The sequence below is a fragment of the Pelophylax lessonae genome (assembly GCF_965119305.1).
Source record: "Pelophylax lessonae genome assembly, chromosome: 10".
Lineage (NCBI taxonomy): Eukaryota > Metazoa > Chordata > Amphibia > Anura > Ranidae > Pelophylax > Pelophylax lessonae.
Window position 1 is genome coordinate 181,210,160 of NC_138777.1, and position 24,520 is coordinate 181,234,679.

A 24,520-nucleotide genomic window follows, 5' to 3' on the forward strand; every position below is an offset into this window, starting at 1 on the left:
GCGGCGATTCTGTCCGTGATTCAAAACGCCCAGGGGTGAACCCAGCCTCAAATAAATATGTTGTTGTTAATACACTAAGCCTTTGTGCCATTTTGTCTTGTTAATGTCAATCCAAGATTCTTTGGCATGAAGAGGGCGGCAATGGAGCAGCTAGCTGTTCTGGATGGGTGCCGACACCAGAATGGTCACCTATCACAGTCCTTTGGGTTCTCAGTAAGCCGGTAGCACTATGGTGTCAAGTGTATATGCTTTAGTGCATAGTAAGCCCATGTGAGACATCACCATTTTGGAAAGCTGACTATGGAATTGCCAAAGAGACAATTTGCCCATGGGACTTTAGGAGTGGTGCTGAGTAAAATGGTGCAACAAATGTATATAAATTAAAAAATGTATTTCAATTCACATAAAAAACAACTACATGTCCACATTAATTGCATAGTAATGAAAACACAGTTTCGCCAATGTACATTATAAATACCAACATGGTTAGTAAATCAATGTTCATTTGGAGAAGCTGTTATCTCTATGCACTTCGCAAGACAGCCACAGTTGGTTTATGTGTACACCAAGACCACATGGTTAAAGTTAAGGGAGATGACATCTGTATCTCAAAGCTGCAAAAAACTCCACAGCAAGGGTTACCTGTTGGGAGCATAGGGTAGATGGGTAACCAGAAAGCGGGGTACAGAGGCGGGACCCACACTGTATTGGAAAAGAATCAGTGAAAAAGCCAAGGAGCGCATCAGCATGGAAAACTGGTGCACGTACCCAAGTGATCAGTCCGCTTACTTGTTTCTATATGTGACTATAGAATTGCTCTAGAGATGACTTATACCCACACCAGTGAAAGAGATGTCTATGAAGCAACCCCGAAACAGGCAATGTTTCTGAAACATCTAATGAGGAAAAATATATTTCTCCTCCACCCATGTCATAAATACATTTGCAGAAGGGAAGCCGCAGTCTAACCCATCGCAGCTCCTCATAGTGGTAAATAGTAATACCGTTTAAATCATTTTTTTTTTTAACAAAGTGATCCTTAAAAGATGCAAAATAAACTGTGTTTTTACCTCTGTATACCTCTCCAACCAACAACATCTTAGATGCCTCAATCCCTAAGTCAGGATCAGTGCACATATAGTATACAAACCTAAAATAACCCAGTTGATGAAAATCATTCCTTCCAGGATAGTACAATTCCAAATCTTCTACAAAAAGGTTACCAGTATCTTTTAAATATGAGTGTGTCTCACTAATTAAAGGGGTCAGTAGTCTGTCATAAAATTTAGCTAAAGGGGACAACATGCAACCCAACACGTTCCCTCAGTTGCACGCCACTTCATACAGCTTAATAGTTGGTATACAAGTCCCAATTGCAGACCTCCGGTGCTTCTACAGCTGTATACTGGCATTGTGAATAGCTGCCTGCCGCTCTCCCTCTCCCTTCTGTGAACACACGGCATAGCTCGATTATTTGTGAATTTCTATCACAGGGAAAGGAAGAGTTTTTCATGTATATTGAGTGGAGGAGGATTCGTATATCAGGATTTCCCAGTTAACACTATGGTATGTTGTTTTCTTCTTGGAGCATGTGAGTGCATTTTATGTGTTTTTATTTGATATTGGAATAAAAAGGTTTTCTTATTCTAGGGATGCACTTCCCTTTGCTTTTTGTTTTATCATATAGATTGCCTGCAAGACCTTGTCTGATCTATCACTGCTGCTCTGATCCTGGCTTATTAGTGGTCATATTAACAGTTCTAGCCCTTTTTGGCTGATAACACAGTAGTGCGAGAGTGGGATTACTTCTGCGCGCTGTTTTTTTGTTATCTACGGTTAATAATATTAGGGATTGTTCTATCCCAGAAGGAACGATTTTCTTCACCTGAAAGGTTTCATGTTTCAAGGAGCTGTGATAGGTTCAAATGTGGCTCCCCCTTATGCAAATGTATTTATGACATGGGTGGAAGTGACATTTATTTATCCTCATCAGTTGTTTCAGAAACATTGCCTGCTGTGGGGTTGCTTCACAGGTGACGTGTTCGCCATTTGGTGTGGGGGTGCAACATCTCTGGAACCAAAAGTGAGCTAAATGTGATGGTAGAAAATTGGAAATTTAATATGCAACCTAGTTAACAGCAGGTTACTTTTTTGAACATGTTGGCTAGGACTGACAATGGTAAATTACAAAATGGCATACATACTATACCAATAGATAAGAAAAAAAATTTGCATTAAACGAGCCACAATCCAACTAATGTATTTAAATCAATCTCTAAGGCCCAATTTAAGTAAGTTACTAGAATAGTTAACCAAAGGCAAGGGTGAAAGGATTAGAGGAGATGAAAAGGAAACTTTATGAGATGGGTTAATTAGTTGAAACATTAGAATGAGGAAAAAAATCAGATTGAGAAGGAAAGTGTGAAGCGACATAATATTAGAAGGCAGAATGAGTAATGTGACAGGAAAACGTATACCTTTTGTGTGTCAATTTAATTACTTGTCAAAGAAAATCTTGACGCGTATAAATAAACACTAGTATATTTTGGGAGAAAACTATCTAACTATAGTAGAATTTAAAAAGAGACCTATACAGTTGCTTAGGAGGGGTCGCACAATATACAACCAGTTATTGAAATTTGATCATTTACCCTCCATTCAAGTGATTTCCATCTTTTTGGTCCAACACAGATGTGTTAATTTCTGTGTTTGAATTGTAAGCAGTGTACACCCATGATGAGGGGGGGGGGGGGGCGTTTAACCATCATCAAAAGGGATATAGAATACTCTTTAGACATTTTATAACATGTCAGTAAACACATGTAATTTATATTATTCAGTGTCAGAGTGTGGACATAAACATGATATACGGGGAATTGTTGAACTAAAATACTATTGTTTAGACATGTTATTGATATTGGTCATACAATCTCACAGTTAAAGAATATGTCTACCAATCAAATCTCTACATTTAGGAGAGATGGAGACTGAGAATTTGTAATAAAGAGAAGAGAAATAAAATGGATACATGATTTGAAGACCTTACAATCATTGGACCAAATATGGATTTCTAAATAAATTTATTTTTAGGATTCGTTTTGTAAATTGATTTTGACATACACTGTTATTTATTGTGAATACGAATGCAATTGGTATCATATTTGATGTCAGAATGGTAATGTGGAGATTGTTCTTCCATAATTTTTCTGTAACAGATGAGTAATGTAAGACCAGCAATTTAAGATTTAATTCAAGTGAGGCATTGTCTGTTATGCTGAATACAGATTTACAATAATGAACACAAGATGCTGAGGAGAAGTAGACAGTAGGCTTAAGGAAGGGTTAAGTGATTAGACCCCAAACTGTTGCCTGTTTTGTTGTCTCTCTTGAAACTTTGAAACATTAAAGATTTGTTTTTCCAGATGGATAATAAAAAACACGAGTGCTAAAAAGGTTCCATCTGATGGCACCTGAGTTTAAAGAGTAACTCCACTTCAGTGGAAAAAAAAAAAAAAGTGTAAAAATAATATAGCATTTACAATTGCTACGCAAGTCATATTGAAATTTTGAATGTTCTTTTTCAACCTGCAGCACTATAATTGTCTGCAAAATGCAATGCAACATGGCAATCTGGAGGCGTTCTGTACACAGATGTTGTACAGAACGCTCCTCAGAAATGTAATTTCCTGCCTGTCTAATTGGTCCACTGATTTTCCCAGAAGTCTGCACTAAGATACAAATTCGATTTTGGAAAGCCCCTGCAACATAAATGTAATTTTTGTTGAGATACTCCCAAAGTGAAACCATATCTATATCTATATACATACATACATATTATTGATAGACCGATATCGTTTTTTTACTGCCGATACCGATATTTTGGTCATCGGATATCGGCCGATATTGGGCGATATTTTCGGACATTAAATTTTTTTTTTTTTTTAATGTCTACAGGTACTGTGGTGGAGGGATCTGGGGGGTCTAAAAGACCCCAAACCCCTCCTCCTTACTTAAAAGCATTCAAAATGCCAAGTTTGGCTGTTTTGAATGCTGTGCATTTTTTTTTTAATTCGGCGCCGCCGTTACTCGGAAGTGATGTCATCTCATGACATCACTTCCGGGTACTCGGCGCCGCTGAATTCAAAGAAATGGAGACCCGGTCAGACAGCGGCGGTGCAGATGGAGACCCGGTCAGACGGCGGCGGTGAAGGTAGGATGCCCAGGTCTCCCGGTGGGACAGGAGACCCGGGCGAGCCGTGGAAGGTGGCGGGAGGGGGGGGACGTCACCTCCCGCTCCTTGTAATGACAGCTGAGCGGCTACTCAGCCACATCGTTTGTCATTACAAGACAGCCGACCGTCGGCTATGGACACCGGTACCGGGGTGATGCCTCTAGCTGCAGGCATCACCCCGGTACAAGCACTTTCCCGAAATATCGGCAATATCTGTAAATAAAAAGGCCGATTCCGATATATCAGGCAAAGTGCATATCGGCCCTCGATATATATATATGGAATGGGATTCAAACCTTCTCACTTTCCTCATTAGAACCCTGCAAGTGCAGCTGCTAATTGATAATATAAAGTCAGTCCCATTCACATTCACTTTGCACATGGACACAGACAATCAGCTTTTTCTTCAGAATAACAAAAGGTGGGAATCTGCAACAAAGTTTGCTAAAATCGTTGCAATGTACATATACAGTATCACTCAAAGGGGTGTGCAGTAAATCATTGATTGAACATATGAATATATGATAATGCTCTTGGTAGTGGGTAATGGTTCCATAGGAGGATGAATATATAATGATTTTGCTATGATTTTATCTTTGCAATGTGAGCTAATCTATGACAGGCTGAAATGTGTTATTACAGTGTTGCTCCTCTTAGGCTACAATAAAACAAGCCATGCATGGCAAGTGCTGATCAATGCCTTCTTTTTTGCACACGTGGATGCCAAACAAGGATTGCATATCAAACACCATGTCTACCTAGATCCAAGACCCAAGTATCCCCCAGTAGGTGAGTAATCCTTATATTGCTTGTAGACTGCATCCACCACCAACAAACACCACTATACAGGAGGCTCCATCTTACTGTGGCACATTCATGCACAGGGAGCTTTTTTAATAAAAACATAAAAGGCATCCACCACTGGTCACCAAAGTAAAGGGAGTATAAAAGACTGTTTTGACCACCAAAGCAAAATGTAGTGTGCCAAATGTCTGGTAAAGGGGTATTAAGCAACAGGGGCCTAATGTACGAGGACCCGTAATTATAATTTTTTTCCAATTATCATTGTTTATTTTACCTTTCTCTTGATGTGCTCTAATAGATGTTCATGTCCTTGCAAGAAATACAGATGCTGAAATTCTGTGTCATCTCTCTCTGGCTTTACTAGCCCACCTTGCTCGATGTTCACCACCTTTCTGAAGCCATCTACAAAAAAAAAAAAACAAAGAAAAACTACTGTCCTGAAATGTAATTGTGTAAGCTATGGGTGAATGAACTTATTGACTGAATGAAAAAGTTCACACGATTCCAGTTATCCAGAGACCAATGCCTAGACCAATGCCAAGATCATGGGAGACATAATGGCATTTCCTTTGTGATGTAACAGAAAGCCTGGGCACACCCTAATCACTATGCGTGGTGCCAATTCCCTCGACTGCCTGGACTTCCCCCCTCCCCCTTTTTGTCCCTGCTTCACAGTGCTGCCGACTTCCTTCTTCTCCCCCCGAATGCTGAGGGGGGGGCTATTTCAGGATCAAGAGCGGGGAAAGGAGCTAGTAAATATGTCGTTTACCGGCCTCTTCCTTTTCTAAATTAACACACTCGCTCACTTTATCCATGTATAACTGAAGCATAGGAAATTGTGTGTACTATGCTTCAGCTTGTAAATGAATAGGAAGTCACTATGCACAGAGCACTTCCCATTCATTCACTGTCCAGTGCAGCTGAGGCTGCAGAGAAAGGAATGTGTGTTTCAGCTTTGGAGTGCACACCCTAATGCAATAGGCTGGGCACACCTATGAGTACATATAAACTTTGTACATCAATAGATAGGGACTCTCATCCTGCCAGTTAAATTTTATTACTTGTACTTATAGAACACCGGAGTCTTTACACAGAAATGTGTTATTATAATACATGCAATAGCATTGCCCTTCAGGGGACATTAAGTAATCTAAGGGCCTACTCTTAAACGATGACGGGTTAATGCATGGCACCTAGACAATTACACTTTTACTCTTTCTTTTAGTGTACAAACTCTATAGCCTTTCTTCCATTGAATATTCCTTTCCTCTTAGAATACCGACACTTCATGCAAATCATAAAATATTTCCGTTCTGTTCTGTACTTACACATATTCAGCTGCCTCACAAAACTTGCCATGTTATTGTGCTTGAAGTACTTGGGAAGAACTTCCTTTGCAAACCTGCCTTGGTCAAAAACATGGAAACTGGTGCCATTCTGGAAGAGAGAATTTGGAAGAAATTTAACGGTGCCAGGGAGGAAATCATTTGAAACTGAAAGGAATAAAAGAGTAGTGATGCCCACAAGAAATTTGAACATTTGCATGTGAAGAATAGACTCAGGGTTCTTATACTGTATACAGCATTGATCAACATTGTAATCCACTTTGGGAAACCAGAACTTTATATTAATCTACACTGCATTTTGTTAACAGTTCTCTTGTATATGCTAATTTTTGTGTGAATAGTGGGCATCCAACTACATCTGTGACTATTCAGTCACATAATGAGCCAGGACAAGTTTATGTAGGCATGCCAATGACTGCATGGTGCTGCAGCCTTCTGTACCCATGGATTCTGAAGTAAAAAAACGGGACTTACTTTCAGGCCCCCTTCACAATAACTTGATTTTGACATGCGATTTTCACGCAATTCTATGTATCATATAGGGCAGCCTATTCACGTGGCTGCCTAATGCCCATTCGTCACCAAAGAAGAAGGTCCTGCTGCTTTTTTGGGGTACAAGCTTCACACTCAGCTTTCCAGGCCAGCCAGGCTGCATGCTTGGATAAGTGTCTGGTATAAATTTTTGAGGGGGACCCCGCACTTATTTTTCTTGCTTTTTTTTTTTAATCTTTTTATTTGGTTTTAAACAAAAACATGTAATGCATGCAGGAACAAAAACATGTGCAAGTACAGCATACTGAGAAGAACGAAAAAGAAAATTGAGCAAATGTATCACACATCCAGTAGAATGGTAAGCAGGAGGAAATTATCACTATACCATCAAAACATTTGTAGCTATCACACATATACTGCATAGAAGCGAAGGGTCCAGTTGTATGTATACCATGGCAGCGGGTCTCACGCACATCCCAGGACATGCCATGAGAGAAGGTCCCGCTCCTCGGAGGGCGCCCTTGTAGGGAACAAACTGCGCCCCCCAAGTAGACCAGTCCCCCAACCCACCGTAACCCAGTCTCGAATAGACTTGTCACTAGACAATCAAAACTCAGGTATACGCATGTCCCATAACATATTCGTTCCAAATCGACCATCTGGCCTGAAACTTTTGCAGTTTGAAGTCGGTGAAAGCTACAATAGTATTTTTTCATATTCATAGGATTCCCTCACCAGTTGTATAACTTCCCCTTTGGAGGGGACGTCGCTACTCTTCCATTTCCGAGCTATGGAAAGTCTCGCTGCAAACACGATATTTTGGACCACCGTTCTAAATTGGGGAGGGTAGCTGTCAATGTCTATGCCCAATATTGCCTGCTCTAATGTCACCTTATTGAGAATCCCGGTAACATCCGCTATTAGTCTAGTTATGGAGGCCCAGAAGCGTCTTGTCCACAATACATGGAGTAACGTGACTACCTGCCCACATTGCCGCCAACATTAATTTGACGCTTCTGTATAGTATTTAGCAATGGAGTAGCTTTTTTTTTTTTGCCTGGGGTTCCAGGTCAAAATTCATACTAGACCTCAAGGGTGTTGTAACGCCGCCGAGTGCTCCGGGTCCCGTGGCTTCCCCGGAGTACTCGAGGCGTCCCGCGGGCTGCAGCGCTCCGGTCATCGTCCCCGGCCGTGAGCGCTGTTCCCCCGCAGCTGCAGTACTCACCCGCCGGGCCCCGTCATCTCTGCCTCTCGGCGCACGCCGGGTTCCTTCCTCCTCCCGGTGCGCGCGGCCCCGCTCCCTAGGGCGCGCGCGCGCTGCTGCATTGAAATTTAAAGGGCCAGTGCACCACTAATTGGTGCCTGGTCCAATCAGTCCAAATCATATAAAAACCCACTTCCCCTTCCTGTCCTTGCCGGATCTTGTTGCCTTTTGTGCCTTGAGAAAGCGTTTGGTGTATTTCCCTGCCTGTGTATCTGACCTTCTGCTGTTGCCCCTGACTACGAACCGTTGCCGCCTGCCTTGACCTTCTGCTTCGTCTGACCCTGCCTTTGCCTTGTCCTTCTGTACCACGCCTGAATCAGCTGTCTGTGAGGTTGAGCCGTTACCGGAGGATACGACCTGGTTGCTACCGCCGCAGCAAGTCCATCCCGCCTTGTACTGAAAATGAACCCCGAGCCACACTCAGGAATACCGCCAGGGAGTTTAATGGCATCCCAGTCTTAGTCCGTAGAGTTCAATATTGAGTTGACCCACCCTTTGCAGCTATAACAGCTTCAACTCTTCTGGAAAGGCTGTCCTCAAGGTGTATGGGCTATGTCTTTTCTTCCAGAAGTCAGGCACTGATATTGGATGAGAAGGCCTGGCTCGCAGCCTCCAATCTAATTCATCCCAAAGGTGTTCTATCAGGTTGAAGTCAGGACTCTGTGTAGGCCAGTCAGTGGATTTCTTGTGTTTCTGCTAAGCAGGAACACAGATCTCTGTCTTCCCCCGGTTATAGCACCCCCCCCCCCACACACACACACACACACTCACACACAGTTAGAAGGCACTCCCAGAAGCACATTTAACCCTTTGATCAACCCTGATGTTAACCCCTTCCCTGCCAGTGTCATTAGTACAGTGACAGTGCATACTTTTTTAGCACTGATCACTGTAGTAGTGTCACCGGTTCCCAGAAAAGTGTCAAAAGTGTCACTCAGTGTCAGATTTGTCTGCCCCAATGTCGCAGTCCCGCTAAAAATTGCTGATCGCCGCCATTACTAGTAAAAAATAAATAAATAAATAAAAGTTCCATAAAAATATCCCATAGTTTGTATAACTTTTGCGCAAAACAATCAATATACGCTTCTTGGGATTTTTCTTTACCAAAAACATGAATCAGAATACATATTGGACTAAATTGATGAAGAAATTCGATTTCTTTTTTACATTTTTTTATTGGGTGTGTTTTATATCATAAAGTGAAAAATATTGTTTTTTTTTTTTCAAAATAGTCAGTCTTTTTTTGTTTATATAAAAACCTCAGAGGTGATCAAACACCACCAAAAGTAAGCTACGTTTTTGGGAAAAGAAGAAATCAATTTTACTTGGGTACAGTGTCGCACAACAACCATGCAATTGTCAGTTTAAGTAACGCAGTGCCATATTGCAAAAAATGGCCTGGCCATGAAGGGAGGTAAACCATCTGGGGTTGAAGAGGTTAAAGGGGTACTTATGGGGTCTGCAATCCCATGGCCCCTACTCTGCCTAAAAAGAGAGATGCTGCCATCATTCCTGTCAGTGCGGAAGCTGGAGAATGGAGTATGCTCTCAGAATGCCACCCTCCAACATGCAACCAAGGCAGCTGCCCCTCCTGCCCCCCATCCCTTGTCCCAACTCTATGTATACCACCTTATTGGTTGAACTAGATGAACTTGTGTCTTTTTCTCAACCAGACTAACTATGTAACTATGTAATCTGCAGATGATATTAAGAATATAGGTAGACATATGAAACTGGAGAAGACCTTTAACAAACAAACAGAACTGAAGGCAGATAAAATATGTTTCTTGTTGATCTTGGCCTCAGCAGCACCTATTTCAAGTAAAAGGGTAACTTCTACGGACAGATACATGGCTATGCAATGGGATCACCAGTGTCTCCTATTGTAGCTAACCTAGACATGGTGTAAGTGGCAAGGAGAACATTGAACTCATTAGAGAAAGAACAATGAGTTATTGTGCCGGTTCACATACCATATATGTGATGCGGGAACCCTGCAAATCCACTGCGGGTTCCAGCATCGCATTCAAATTGCAGGCAGTTCACACTGGGGGTGTCAATACAAAGTTAACGACACCCCCAGATCCGTTCGCATATCGCAGTGCGAACTGTCAGTTCAGACATGACTCGGATCACATAGATGTGAACACCCATGCAATCCGATTCTGCTGCAGACCCAAAAAAGGGTCCTGTGCGAGATTTGTCCAAATGCGATGCGAATTCGAATTTGCATCACACAGATATTGTATGTTTTTTTCAGAGCAGTACGTACCGAATCACATGCGATGTCTGTCATCGCACATATGTGAACCGGGACTAAGAGCTTCTACTGTGGAGAGTCTCTCCCAAATTGTCACCAGGGTAAACTGGTTCCAGTGGGATGACCAGCTGTGTCCTCGGTTCCTTCTAGTCGTTTGTCTATATTACATGTGCTACCCTGGACTTTAGTGAGAGGGCGGCTGTCTTTGAGGATATGCACAAGTGGCTGTTTTACTAAGTAGTGATTCTCAGCTAGATTCTGTTGCTGTAGAGTCCTGTATAGAATATTCTATGCATCGATGTATTACTATGATAGAGCCACAGAGACGCTACTATAAAGACTCCATGTTTGTGCAGCTTTCATAATCTATTTTGTATTATTTTGCAGTGCTTTTTGTCATTCTAACCCCTTGTGTTTGCATTATTGATTGCAACTTTTCACCTGTTTGATAAACTGAAACTTGCAGTTACTCTCTATGTGATCATTTGGCCAATTACAGTACATGTTACAGAATTATTTTAGCACCAGCTACCTTTCCAGCTCTTTGTGTTAAAACTCTGGGGGGGAGTAGAGTGGAAGCCTAGAACCACAAAGGTAGGTGATCCTGGAAGATGTGAAATGTTGTGCCACTTTAGGAACACCCACATTTCACCAAGCCACCAATCACTGTGGCACCATGGCATACTTTATGTTTTGCACTTTCTTGTCCTTACCATGAAAGGACTAGATTTCGTGTTTGGTCCCCAGGCCAGAGGTTTCCAGTCTTCCCCTGATCAAACTCCACTGGCTACACTCACTCTTCAACACAAAATTATTCTGGCTGTTTATGGACCAAAAGACAGCCACAATAGTGACATTGTCAACGGGAGAAAGTGGGAGGAAATCTAATATGGTATTCTTTCTTAACTGTTCCTTTATGCACTGACATATCTCCATAGATCTCGATCTGTCCAGGCAGTATGGCCATTTTCCGATTTAGCAGCTTCAACAGACAGTTTAACTCTCCAATAAAACACAGCAGTTCAATTCAATGGAATTTTACAAAACATGGATATTTTTCCAACCCTTGAAGTGTAAGTACACAATGACTTGTATATGCATAGAAATCAAACTGAGAGAGAAGGAGAAGTTAAGAGAAAGAGAAAGAGAAGAACATGAGAAAGACTGTCGAGGTCTAGCTAGGTCAGAACTAACTAACACAAAACAAGAGGAGAAGCAAGCGAACTAACCAAAACATATTATAAACAAGCTGTAGTGGTATTGCACTACCACTGGATGTCAGCAGACAGCACAACATTGAATAATATAATGCAATCCAATGCAACATCAGTAAATACGTATAGGAGAGCTACAACAATCACAGGTTACTCTTGTGGTGCCAATTGGCCAATCGTGTTAAGCATGGATAAACCAATCTGCAGTGCCAGCTTTGGTATTCTGATAGCTGGCACCCACAGCTGTCAGAATACCTGAAGAGTGTTTGCATATGTTTGGATGCAATTGTTTGGATGTATCTGTTTGGATGTATCTGTTTGGATGTATCTGTTTGGATGTATCTGTTTGGATGTATCTGTTTGGATGTATCTGTTTGGATACATCTGTTTGGATGCATCTGTTTGGTTGTATCTGTTTGGATGTATCTGTTTGGATGTATCTGTTTGGATACATCTGTTTGGATGCATCTGTTTGGATGCATCTGTTTGGATGTATCTGTTTGGATACATCTGTTTGGATGCATCTGTTTGGATGTATCTGTTTGAATGCAGGCTCTGTTGTGCTGAGAATGTTTCACAATTGAAAAAATCTATTTTTTTCAAGCCAAGTGGTGCAGACGAGGGCACCCACAGAGTAAATTTTGATCCACATAGCCAACTTATGTAATTCTTTGTACATCCAATCCATTTGTCAGTTTTCTGTACAGCATACTATGCACATAAATGCAGAGAAGAAAAATGTAATTAAAAATCATATATTATATACTGCCATTACAAGTATTAAAGTGAGCCTTTTATTAACATTATACTGTCTGCAGAATTACATTACTGTCACAGTATTAGGCAAGTAACCTTGCTAGGCTGAGATTGGGCCATCAACCTGCTGCTGATATAAGGTAGCATTTCCTCAGTCTCCTTACCCAGCCATCAGATAGCAATATGTAACTTTGTAGGCAGTCACAAGGAGAACCTGCCGCAAGATCTGATCTGTTAAACATATGTGAACATTTCTAAAAACTGCACAGGCACCAGGATTCACATTCCAGTCCAGGAAGGAAATGCTGACCCTGGATAATGCCTAAAATAAAGATGGCACCTTCCTAGTCACTTCCCGTAAAATCATGCACCTGTACGTCATTTTGAAGAAGTGGCTGAATCAGGGTGATGCCTGCAGCCAGAGTCATCACCCCGGTACCGTTTTTAAGAGCTGATTGGTCAGCTTTCTGGAGATAACAACTGATGCGGCTAAGCAGCCGCTCGGCTGTTATCACAAGTAGCATAAGGGGGTGTAACCCCCCCACTTCCGCCGCTCCACCCAGATCTCCCGTCCCACTGGGAGACCCGAGCGACCAGCCGGCATGTCCGCTGGCTGGCCGGACACCCGATCAAAGCCGGGATTGGCTTTGATTGTGTCTCCGATGTAGTAACCCCGAAGCGACGTCACTTCGAAATTACTCGGCAGCTAATGGCACTGATTTTAAAATCTAAAGTATTTAAAAACACTGATTTTGGCATTTTGACTACTTTGAAAAGCAGAGGAGGGGTTTGGGCTCAGTGTAAATATAAATAAATTAATAAATAGGAAAGCCAAAGAAAATGCATACGTAAGTCGCGCCCTCAAATGTAAACAGTGTTCAAATCACACATGTGAGGTATCGCTACGATCGTTGGGCGAGAGTAATAATTCTAGCACTAGACCTCCTCTGTAACTCTAGATTGGTAACCATTAAAAATTGTTAAAGCGTAGCCTATGTAGATTTTTAAGTACCATATTTTGTCACCATTCCACGGGTGCGTGCAATTTTAAGGACTCATACACACAGAGCGTTTGAAAAAACGAGCTGCAAAGCCAGTTCTGACGCCAGGAAGAAGCAGCTGAAAAATGTGCTTTTTAGAGCCTGTTGGATTTTTTTTCATTCTGTGCAAACTTGCAGATCGCACTGCGATATGCGATCTCAACTGGATGTGTCGTTAACTTTTAATTGACACCCCCTGCGTATCGCATATGGCAGTGTGAACTGTCAGGGGTGCGGATAGGATGCGGGAACACGCTGCATATTCGTAGCATTCCCGCATCGCACAAATGTGAACCGGGACTTAGTCATTATCTTTTGTGTCAACAAAGCTTTCTTTCTCCTCATACAATTCAAAAAAATTAGTAAAAGGATCTTACATTGGCGAAACCGGATAGGAATTGCAAACTAGGACAAATCTACACAGATACACAATTAAGGAACATAAAAAAGCATTCCCTTCCAATCCAGACCATTTTCAGTTATCTGCGCTGTCACACTTTGAATGACAATTACTCAGACATGCAACATTGCACCAGAATGAATTTTACATAATTTTTTGAGACAGATAGAGTTTTATTTTGGTGGTATTTAATCACCACTGGGATTACATTTTTTGTTACATAAAGGAAACTGTAGGGAAAAAAAATGTTCTTAGTTTTTGTTGCAAAATTTTGCAAATAAATAATTTTTCTTCCTAAATTTGGGCCAAAATTTATTCTGCTACATTTCTTTGATTAAAAAAGAAAAAAAAATAGGTGTAAATTATTTACTCTATGTGAACGTTTTAAAGTCTACAAACTATGATATTTATTTTTGAAAATTGATCAATCCTGATGTACTGATTGCCTGTTTTTTGAATTTGTAATTTTTTTGTCATAGTGAAGAAATGAAAGAAATTGCATTTTTTTTACAAAGTTATAATTTTAATAAGTTATTTCTCACACGCATACCTACAATTACATCCCAAAAAGAATAATCATTGTTTGTTTAAAAGTTTTCCTTTCCTGAGTAACTTTGAAGTTCCCTTAAAGAACTAAAACATTCATGTCTTCTATTTGTGCAGAAACCATCTTTTATTTGTTCCTTAATGGTGTATCTGTGTAGATTGTCCTAGTTTGCAATTTCTATCTTGTTTCGCCAATGTAAGATCCTTTGCTAAATTTTTTGCATTGTATGAGGAGAAAGAAGGAAAGCTTTTTCTTATTGGTGCAATCTATTTCTGTTTATAGATGCATGCACTTTAACTCCAACTGTTGCAAGAGTTGCTTGCACAGCCGGCAATGAAATGTTGGGGTTCTAACTTCTTGTAGTCTGATTTTAGTATCAAACGGTCACCTCTTGGGCTGTATTTGCTGGACCGGCCAGTCCTTGACGAATGTCAGTTGTTTGAAATCTATACCACTAGTAGATTATTTTCCTTAAAGTGAAATGATTGATTTTAAATCATTTGGCAATCTTTTTAAACCCCAAGCCAGATTCATCCACAACTTTTTCTCTCAGGGTGTTACAGAACTTTGTTGATCTTGGCACAACACACGTCATTATCAAAGAAACATCACATCCTAGATGTCTAAGGTCAAATAAGACAGGTTCCACCTGCATACTTCCTAAGAAGGCTCTAAAAATTGGCACCTAATCTGAACACCCAGTTCTAATTTCATGGGTTTGAAGTAGTGGTACTTACTTTTTCTTTTTGACAAATCTGCATTTTTGTTATTTTGTAATAATAATTCCACCATATCATTTGTTCAAGCATATTGCATTTATCTGTAAGCACTATTTGAATTAAGATCCAGTCTTTGTTGTTCAAATTTGTTGAAAAAGTCAACAATTTCTATTTTTCACTTGAATACATTTAGAGCCCATTCACATTAGCGCGACTTGTCAGGCGACTTGTCAGCCTGACAAGTCGCGCTCGGTCGCGGTCCATTGATTAGCACAGGACCCGTTCTAATAGGAGCGACACAAGTCGCTCCGACTTAGAAAAAGGGTCCTGTACTACTTTGGGGCGACCTGGAGGCGACTTGCATAGACTTCCATTATGTGAAGTCTCTGCAAGTCGCGCCGAAGTCGGCATGCACAGCGGTGCACGCGACTTTACAGGTCGCCCCCCAAAGTCGTGTCGCGCTAGTCTGAATGGGCTCTTAAGGCTGAACTTCAGGCAGATATAAATAAAACAATTTAACCACTTCTAGCCTGGATTGTTTCATCCCCTCCATTCCAGACCATTTTTCAGTTATCTGCGAGTTGAGGGGGTCGTAAAACTGTTGGATAATGATCTAGAAAACTGAGGTCCAAATTTAGTCTTTAGTCATTATCTTTTGTGTGATAAAAGCTTTCTTTCTTTCTCCTCATACAATGCAAAAAATGTAGCAAAGGATCTTACATTGGCGAAACAGGATAGAAATTGCAAACTAGAATAATCTACACAGATACACCATTAAGGAACAAAAAAAAAAAAAAAAGCATTCCCTTCCAATCCAGACCATTTTACAGTTATCTGTGCTGTCACACTTTGACAAACAATTACTCAGGCATGCAACATCGCACCAGAATTCATTTTGCATAATTTTTTAAGACAGATAGAGTTTTATTTTGGTGGTATTTAATCACCACTGAGTTTTTATTTTTTTTGTTATATAAAGGAAAATGTGGGGGGAAAAAATGTTCTTAGTTTTTGTTGCAAAATTTTGCAAATAAATAATTCTTCTTCCTAAATTTGGGCCAAAAGGAATTCTGCTACATTTCCTTGATTAAAAAGAAAAAAAAGGTGTATATTATTTAGTCTGTGTGAAAGTTATAAAGTCTACAAACGATGATATTTACTTTTGAAAATGTATCAATCCTGATGTACTGATTGCCTGTTTTTTGAAGTTGTACATTTTTTGTCATAGTGAAGAAATTAAAGAAATTACATTTTTTTACAAAGTTCTAATTTTCTCACACAGGATAGGCATACCTACAATTAAACCCCAAAACACATTCTGCTATTCTTCCTATGTATGGCGATATGACATGTGTGAGAATTTTGCACAGCCTAGCTACATAGAGGGTCCCAAAATCAAATGAGCACCTTCAAGCATTCTAAGGACATAAATTATTCTTTCCCAACTACATATCACAATTTTTTGAGGCCATGGAGCACCTGGACTGTGGGAAATCCCACAAAATGCCCACAGTATACATTCCAAGGTATTTTATAAAAGGCATGGAGAGTCTTTTGAAGACTTCATTTTTTGTCACAAGTTTTTTTATAGAAAATAAGAAAAATAAAGTTTTTTTTGTTGTTTTTTTTTTACACAAAGTTGTCAATTTAATATTTTATTTTTCATACAGAGCATAGGCATACTTTGAATTACAACCCAAAATATATTCTGGTACTCCTCCCAAGTATGGGTATACAGTGGAAACACCCAAAAAAAACTCACCCTGTTTTTGGAATGCAAACACTCCAAGGTATTTTCTGAAAGGCATAGTGAGTCTTTTTTTGCCAAACATTTTTTGAAAAATGTAGGAAAGAAAATTAAAATGTATTTTCTTTACCCAAATTTACCAATTAAGATATTTATAACGCACAGCATGTACATACCAAGAATTGCCCCCCAAAATACCTTCTGCTACTCTCCTCTTCAGTATGGCGATACCATATGTGTGAGACTTTTTCACTGTCTGGGCTGATTTTAACCACTTCAGCTCCAGGCCTTTTCTGACATTTTTTGTGTACACTTAAAAATCTGTCGTCTTTCCTAGAAAATTACTTAGAACCCCCAAGCATTATATATATATATATATATATATATATATATATATATATATATATATATATATTTTTTTTTTTTTTTTTAACAGAGGCCCTAGAGAATAAATTGGTGGGTTTTGCAACTTTTTATGTCACATGGTGTTTGAACAGCGGCACTTTATAAATTTATATGAAAAAAAAAAACACTGCATATCACCCAATTTTTTTGTAAAGTATAAAAGATGATGTTATGCTGAGTAAATAGATACCAAACATGTAATGCTTTAAAATTGTGCAATGGCGACAAATAACGTAAATTTTACTATCCATAGGCAACACTTTAAAAGCTTTTAGGTTACCGCTTTAAACAGGAGGTCTGGTGCTAGAATTACTACCAATGATCTGACATTCATGGTGATACCTCACATGTGTAAAACGATCACTGATTGCGTGCATGAAGGACCGATGCGTGCGTTCACATTTGTGCGTGAGCACGGAGGGAGAGGGGCACTTTTTTCATTTTTTTTTTACATCGTGACTTTCATTTTTTCATTTTTTTTTTTATCATTTTTATTCCTTTCACAAGAAATGTAAACATTCCTTGTGACAGCAATAGGCATGTGACAGGTAATCTTTATGGAGAGATCTGGGGTCCTCTGCCAATAAAAGTATTTGATCATACCAAGATCGCTATGATCAAATGCTTTTGATTTTCAAAAATGGCAGCGTGTACATCCAGGTAAACTGGTCTTTGTTCGGCTCTGTGATCAGCGATTGGTAGCATCGGCTGGTTGCTCAGGTCTCCCAGTGGGAATGGAGAGACTGAGAGAGCTGCAAAAGGCAGTGGGAGAGTGGGGATTCCCCCCTGCTGCTTGTAAACGCAATCCAGCAGCTAGTTAGCCGCTAGGATTGCTTTTACAAGAGAGCCAATCGTTGGCTCTAAAAAACAGTAGGCATCATCCCGGTATAAACTCTTGAAGGGACAACGTTGCTGGCTTACACTGATGTAGTGACACTGCAACTGGTGTGAACAGGGACACAGAGTGTTGTGGCTGTGCTTAGGGAGGCCGTGAGTGGGTGATGGTGATTGTGGACAATAATTGGTGCGGTACGATGTCACCAAAGTGTAAGATCCCTTGCACATGGGGCAGACTCCGCCTGCGATACGCTTGCTTAACAGGGGATTTGTCCGCTGATCCCCACTGAGCAGACATACCGCATGACAGGTCCATGTCCGCTCCACTTATGTGACACCAATATAGCTGGCTCTCCTCTATGGGCAGTCGGATGTAAACAGACCACCTGTCCGTTTACACCTGATTGCCAACTGATCTGATCAACCCAGGCAGAGAGGAACAGATCCCCATCTTTTTATTTTTAGCTGATCAGATTTGATTGGATGTAGAGGGGTCTAAATGGACACATGGAGGAGAAGGTCCGTCTGAAAAATAAGGGGCCTAAAAAAAAAAGTGTATATATATATATATATAATTTTTGTTTTTTAGTTTTTTTTTTTTTTTTTACAATTTGTTTTACATCCTGTACTGTAGGGAAGTGATTGGTACTTTTTTAATTTTTTTTCTTTTTTCACTATGATTGTTACAGTATACAGCCATGATGGCTGTATAAACAATCATTTCTGACAGTTCTCATTGAGGACACTGTGATCAGCTGTGATTGGCTACAGCTGATCACGTGGTACAGGGAGGAGGTGCTTTGCCCTGTACTATGTGATCACTGTGACCAATCACAGAGCTCACAGTATTTTTAAATAGCTGCATCAATGGCAGCCATTTTTCCGACTGGCCATGTGATCGCTGTGATTGATCATAGCAATTACATATTGCCAAGGAGGAGCACCGCTGATCGGCACACAGATAGGGGATCCACTGTGTCCTGGGGGCATGCATTGGCATGGTTCTGAGAGGACGTATGGGTATGTCCATTTAGAATGGCGCTTGTCCTTCCAGGCCGTTTATGTACAGTGGTTGGGTGTGAAGTGGTAAATTAGGCCAGGGTCAGTACAGGCAGCAGGCAGAGGCAACACTGCATGGTGTGGTGGTGAATAGGAACACTGCTGCTGGTCTGGTGACACTAGGATTTGTGTAGCAGTGATCAATAACACTGTTGCTGGCTTACACTGATCTGGTGACACGGCCACTGGTGTGACGGTGATAAGGAGCCCCCAATTCTGACATACACTGGTCTGGTGACACTAGGACTGCTGTGGCGGTGAATACTAAAACTGTTGTTGGCTGCACTGGTCTGGTGTGGTGGCAATCAGGAACACTGATTCTAGCTACACTGGTCTGGTGACACTGGAACTTGTGTAGCTGTGATCAGGAATACTGTTTCTGGCTTACACTGGTCTGGTATCACTGGGACTGGTGTGGCAGTGATAGGGAACACTGTTCCTGACATACACTGGTCTGGTGTTGCTGGGACTGGTGTTCCAGTGATCAGGAGAACTGTTGCTAGCTGCGCTGGTCTAGTTTGGTGGCCATTAGGAACACTGATTCTAGCTGCACTGGTCTGGTGGCACTGGGACTTGTGTAGCGGTGATTAAGAACACTGTTGCTGGCTTACACTGGTCTGGTGACACTAGAGTTGCCACCTCATCCCTTTAAACTAAATTCATATTAATTGCACAGGTTCTGAGGCTAATTTAATGCAGATAATGCACTAAGTGAGTTTAATTACCACCTTAATCAGCCACAGAACCTGTGTAATGAATATGTGTTGGGATTTAAAGTGATGAGGTGGCAACCATGAGTGACACTGGGGACTAGTGTGGCAGCAATCAGGAACAATGTTTCTAACCTACTGTATACTGGTCTGGCGACACTGGAATTGGTGGGATGACAATCAAGGACACCATTGCTGGCTTACATTGGTATGATGACAGTGGGACTGGTGTGGTGGTGATCAGGAAAACTGTTGCTAGCTGCATTGGTCTGTTTTGGTGGCAATCAGAAACACAGATTCTAGCTACACTGGTTTGGTGACACTGTGACTGGTGTGGTGGGGACCAGGAAAATTGTTGCTGACTGCACTGTTTTTTGTGGTGGCAATCAGGAACACTGATTATAGCTACACTGGTCTGATGACACTGTGAATGGTGTGGTGGTGATCTGAGATACTGTTACTGGCTTCAATATTAGGGCTAATTAACACGTGAAGTAATCGGTGGTAAAACTGCAGTTTTACTGCCCTTTAACCCCTTTCCTCTTTAGCTGCAGAGGCAATGGCTGGTGGTGTACACATGCCAAGACTGCAATGATTTGCTTTGCAGTATCCCCCTGGATGCCCACTGATCTTGACTCATTCAAGTGAATAGGGGTGCTTGTGCAGGGTCTAAGGGGTTAAAGCGGGTGGGGAGTAGGCTTACAAATGGCTTCTCACCTCCTGTCAAATCTATCTAAAGAGCTATCTGAACATGGATCGCTCTTCAGCCAGCCTCACAAATGTAAACAAGTCTTTATGGTGACACTATGATCAGTGTGGCAGTGATCAGGGTCACTGGGGATTTTGTGGCAGTGATCAGGGACACTGGAACTGGTGGGGTGGTGATCAGGGACACTGGAACTGGTGGGGTGGTGATCAGGGACACTGTGACTGATGTAGTGGTTATTAGGGAAACTGTGACTGGTGCTGCGGTGATTGGGGACACTGTAACTTGTGCGGCCTGGTGACATTGTACTGCTGTAGCAGTGATCAGAGACTATGGTTGGTGGCACAGTGAGATCAGAGCAGCCAGCCATTGTACATGATAACAGCCACAGCAATACAATGTCACCATAATGAAATTGCACTTGCTCTGCTGACAGTATTTTTTTACATACTGTCCCCAGAACAGTGAAGTCTCACCAAAGTGAAACTGTACTGTTATAGGGGATGATTGTTTTTTTTTTTTTTTTTCTTATACTGTGATTGCTTACACGGCCACGATGGCTGTATAAGCAATCATTTTGACATTGTTTGGCTGCATTCATACATCCATTCAGTACTACTGTGATAAATATGATTGACCACAGCTATCACATGGCACATGGCTGCTGTAATTGGCCTTGTACCATGTGATCACTGTGACCAATCACAGAGACTACAATAGTAAACAATGGCATAATGAATAACAGCCGTTGTTTACTATTGGTAATGCGCTCACTGTGATTGGTCACAGTGATCACATGGTACAAGAGCCAGTCATAGCGGCTCTGTAGTCCGATCTGTTATTCTGGACACAGTGGTCACAGATTGTGCTGCTGCACACATCCACTGCATTGACTCTGCTCCTGTCCTGCCGAATATATGCTTGGACCAGACAGGAGGTGGTTGATACAACTGTGTAATCATTAATACATCCTTAAATGTATTTCTATATGCAAGCAGTGTAAGTACCTAAAATGGACTTGGTATTAGTCTCTTGCAGACTCTGTACAGCAGAGCTCAGAGAGGGGGGGGGAGAGAGAAGCAATACAAGGAGTTAGTAAGGTGTGTTTCAAATAGAGGAGCATGCTGATAGAGAAAAGAGCAGTATGATGAGTGATAAGCTCATTAGTCTGCTATTTCTCAACTCTCCAGGGTGGGGAAAAGACCAGTAAGTGAAAGTGAAACTGCAGCTGAGAAGAATCAAGTCTACTGCCCTACCAGGCAGGCCTGTGTTGTGTGGCAGAGATGTGTCGATCTCAGGACTGGATTTATGGAAATACATTTTTTTTCCGGTAAAACCACTCACATATATTCATTTTATCTGTGTGTTCAGCATTTTTCCTGTAGTTAAGCTTTAACAAACAATGAAAGTTAAAATAAATACTACATATATTATTTTAATGCAGACAGTCTTCTACTGTGTCTGTTGTAATATAAATAGAAGAGAAATTTCCGCGCTAGATGTGACAGAAAACCAAATGATTAAGAACAATAGTGAGCAGCTGGCACAAAATCAACTAACAGTGATTCAAAAAATACAATAAAAACCAAAAAGTGCAGCGCTGAAATCAGTATACAATTATATAGCTGAAAAGCTCATATAAAGAAAACAAAAAAGGAGAGGGGATAATGTCCAAATGAATAGTCCCAATATTAAGTGCAGAGATGTGAATCCACGTGCAAAATAACTTTCTTCCAGTGACACCAGGGAAAAGTGTAGGAAGGGGACACCCTTGTGCTCAGGTATAACAAGCAGCTTACCGAAATTCCGTGGCTGCTCAATTTAATGAGACAGCCTCTCCCAGCTAGTAGTAAACCAGTAGGTCAACCGATATCAAGCTCAGGTGCTTCGAAAGACTCCAAAAGCCGAAAGCCGTTTCCGGTGTGTTGTTAAACCGATCACATTAATATGTGGCACACTTGGAACTTCTCATATACTCCATTGAACGTAAAGCCATATGTAGAAAGAAACAGAGGCCCATAGCGTAATCCCGTAAACCAATAGGTAAATTTATTAAAAAAACTACTTACAATTTAAAAGACAAAAACAGGCATGTAGTATGTGCCGGTCATGGATCTAACCGCGGCGTCCCGCAAGTCTCCAGATCAGCATATGGATAAACAGCCGGCTTCGTTGGGGGGCGTGTGGACGTTTATGTCTGGGATCGCCAACGTTTCGTCATAAGAAAGACTTCTTCTGGGCGTGACCCCAGACGCAACACACACGCCTATGTACCCCCACACCTATGTCACATGACGGTCACCTCTGCCAATGGGTGTTCAATCCCAGGGGGGCGGGAGTAATATGTTAATAACTCGATTCCAATAGGTTAAAAGACCAAAGGAAACCGTCTGGAGATATCTCTAGACGGTTTCCTTTGGTCTTTTAACCTATTGGAATCGAGTTATTAACATATTACTCCCGCCCCCCTGGGATTGAACACCCATTGGCAGAGGTGACCGTCATGTGACATAGGTGTGGGGGTACATAGGCGTGTGTGTTGCGTCTGGGGTCACGCCCAGAAGAAGTCTTTCTTATGACGAAACGTTGGCGATCCCAGACATAAACGTCCACACGCCCCCCAACGAAGCCGGCTGTTTATCCATATGCTGATCTGGAGACTTGCGGGACGCCGCGGTTAGATCCATGACCGGCACATACTACATGCCTGTTTTTGTCTTTTAAATTGTAAGTAGTTTTTTTAATAAATTTACCTATTGGTTTACGGGATTACGCTATGGGCCTCTGTTTCTTTCTACATATGGCTTTACGTTCAATGGAGTATATGAGAAGTTCCAAGTGTGCCACATATTAATGTGATCGGTTTAACAACACACCGGAAACGGCTTTCGGCTTTTGGAGTCTTTCGAAGCACCTGAGCTTGATATCGGTTGACCTACTGGTTTACTACTAGCTGGGAGAGGCTGTCTCATTAAATTGAGCAGCCACGGAATTTCGGTAAGCTGCTTGTTATACCTGAGCACAAGGGTGTCCCCTTCCTACACTTTTCCCTGGTGTCACTGGAAGAAAGTTATTTTGCACGTGGATTCACATCTCTGCACTTAATATTGGGACTATTCATTTGGACATTATCCCCTCTCCTTTTTTGTTTTCTTTATATGAGCTTTTCAGCTATATGATTGTATACTGATTTCAGCGCTGCACTTTTTGGTTTTTACTGTGTCTGTTGGTCAAAAATCTGCAACATACAAATACAATGACCTCTGTTAAGCCCCGTACAGACGTACCGATTGTCGGCCGTAAATATTCGGCCGCCGAACGATCGGCCGATTGTCGGCTTGTTAGTATGATGCTTCCGACAACCGACAGCGACTTTTCGGCCGAACAGAATCGGGTGTGCAGGCTATAAAATTTTTGTTGGCCGTCACCAGAACGGCCGATTGTTCGCCAGTCAGTACAGATTTCGGCCGACAAACAGCAGATTAGCAAGACTGGGCATGCTCAGAAAAGAAAAAACACAGGGAAAGTTAACCATCACATGACATCACTTCTGCAGTCGGCTGTTGTTGGCCGACAAAATTCGTGTGCAGTCTTTTGCACTTTTCAGCCGACAGGACAGCCCTGGACAAAAGAAGGCCGATCGTTCGGCCGACATTCGGTACGTGTGTACGGGGCTTTAGGATTAGCCAGTGAGTTATTATAACATGTCAACTCAGGACATCAGGTTGGTAAAAGTTCATTTTGTACTAACTGGCAGATACTACAGACAAACCCACATCAAGAAGATAAATACATAGAGGCTAAATGCCAACTCATAAACTTCAAATAAAATAAGTCTTGCAAAAGCACCTGTGTATGTACTCTATGACTCTGACAAAATGGTATGTGCTTTCTTGTTGGAAAGCTACCAAAGTAAAGGGTATCTCCACCAAATGATAACTTTGCAGGATAGAGTGGAAACAACACTTAACAACATAAAATAT

General features: G+C 41.3%; 1 protein-coding gene across 1 annotated transcript in view; it reads right to left on the minus strand.

Annotated features, from left to right (window-relative positions):
* The window catches only part of HSF4 (heat shock transcription factor 4), a gene marked incomplete at both ends in the record, with an annotated part of 142,639 nt that overhangs the window by 83,046 nt on the left and 35,073 nt on the right, over positions 1-24,520 (minus strand). The window contains 2 exons of the mRNA XM_082270358.1: positions 5,310-5,437; positions 6,364-6,472. Of these exons, the coding sequence (XP_082126484.1) occupies positions 5,310-5,437; positions 6,364-6,472 (237 nt within the window). The remainder of the gene's footprint in view (positions 1-5,309; positions 5,438-6,363; positions 6,473-24,520) is intronic.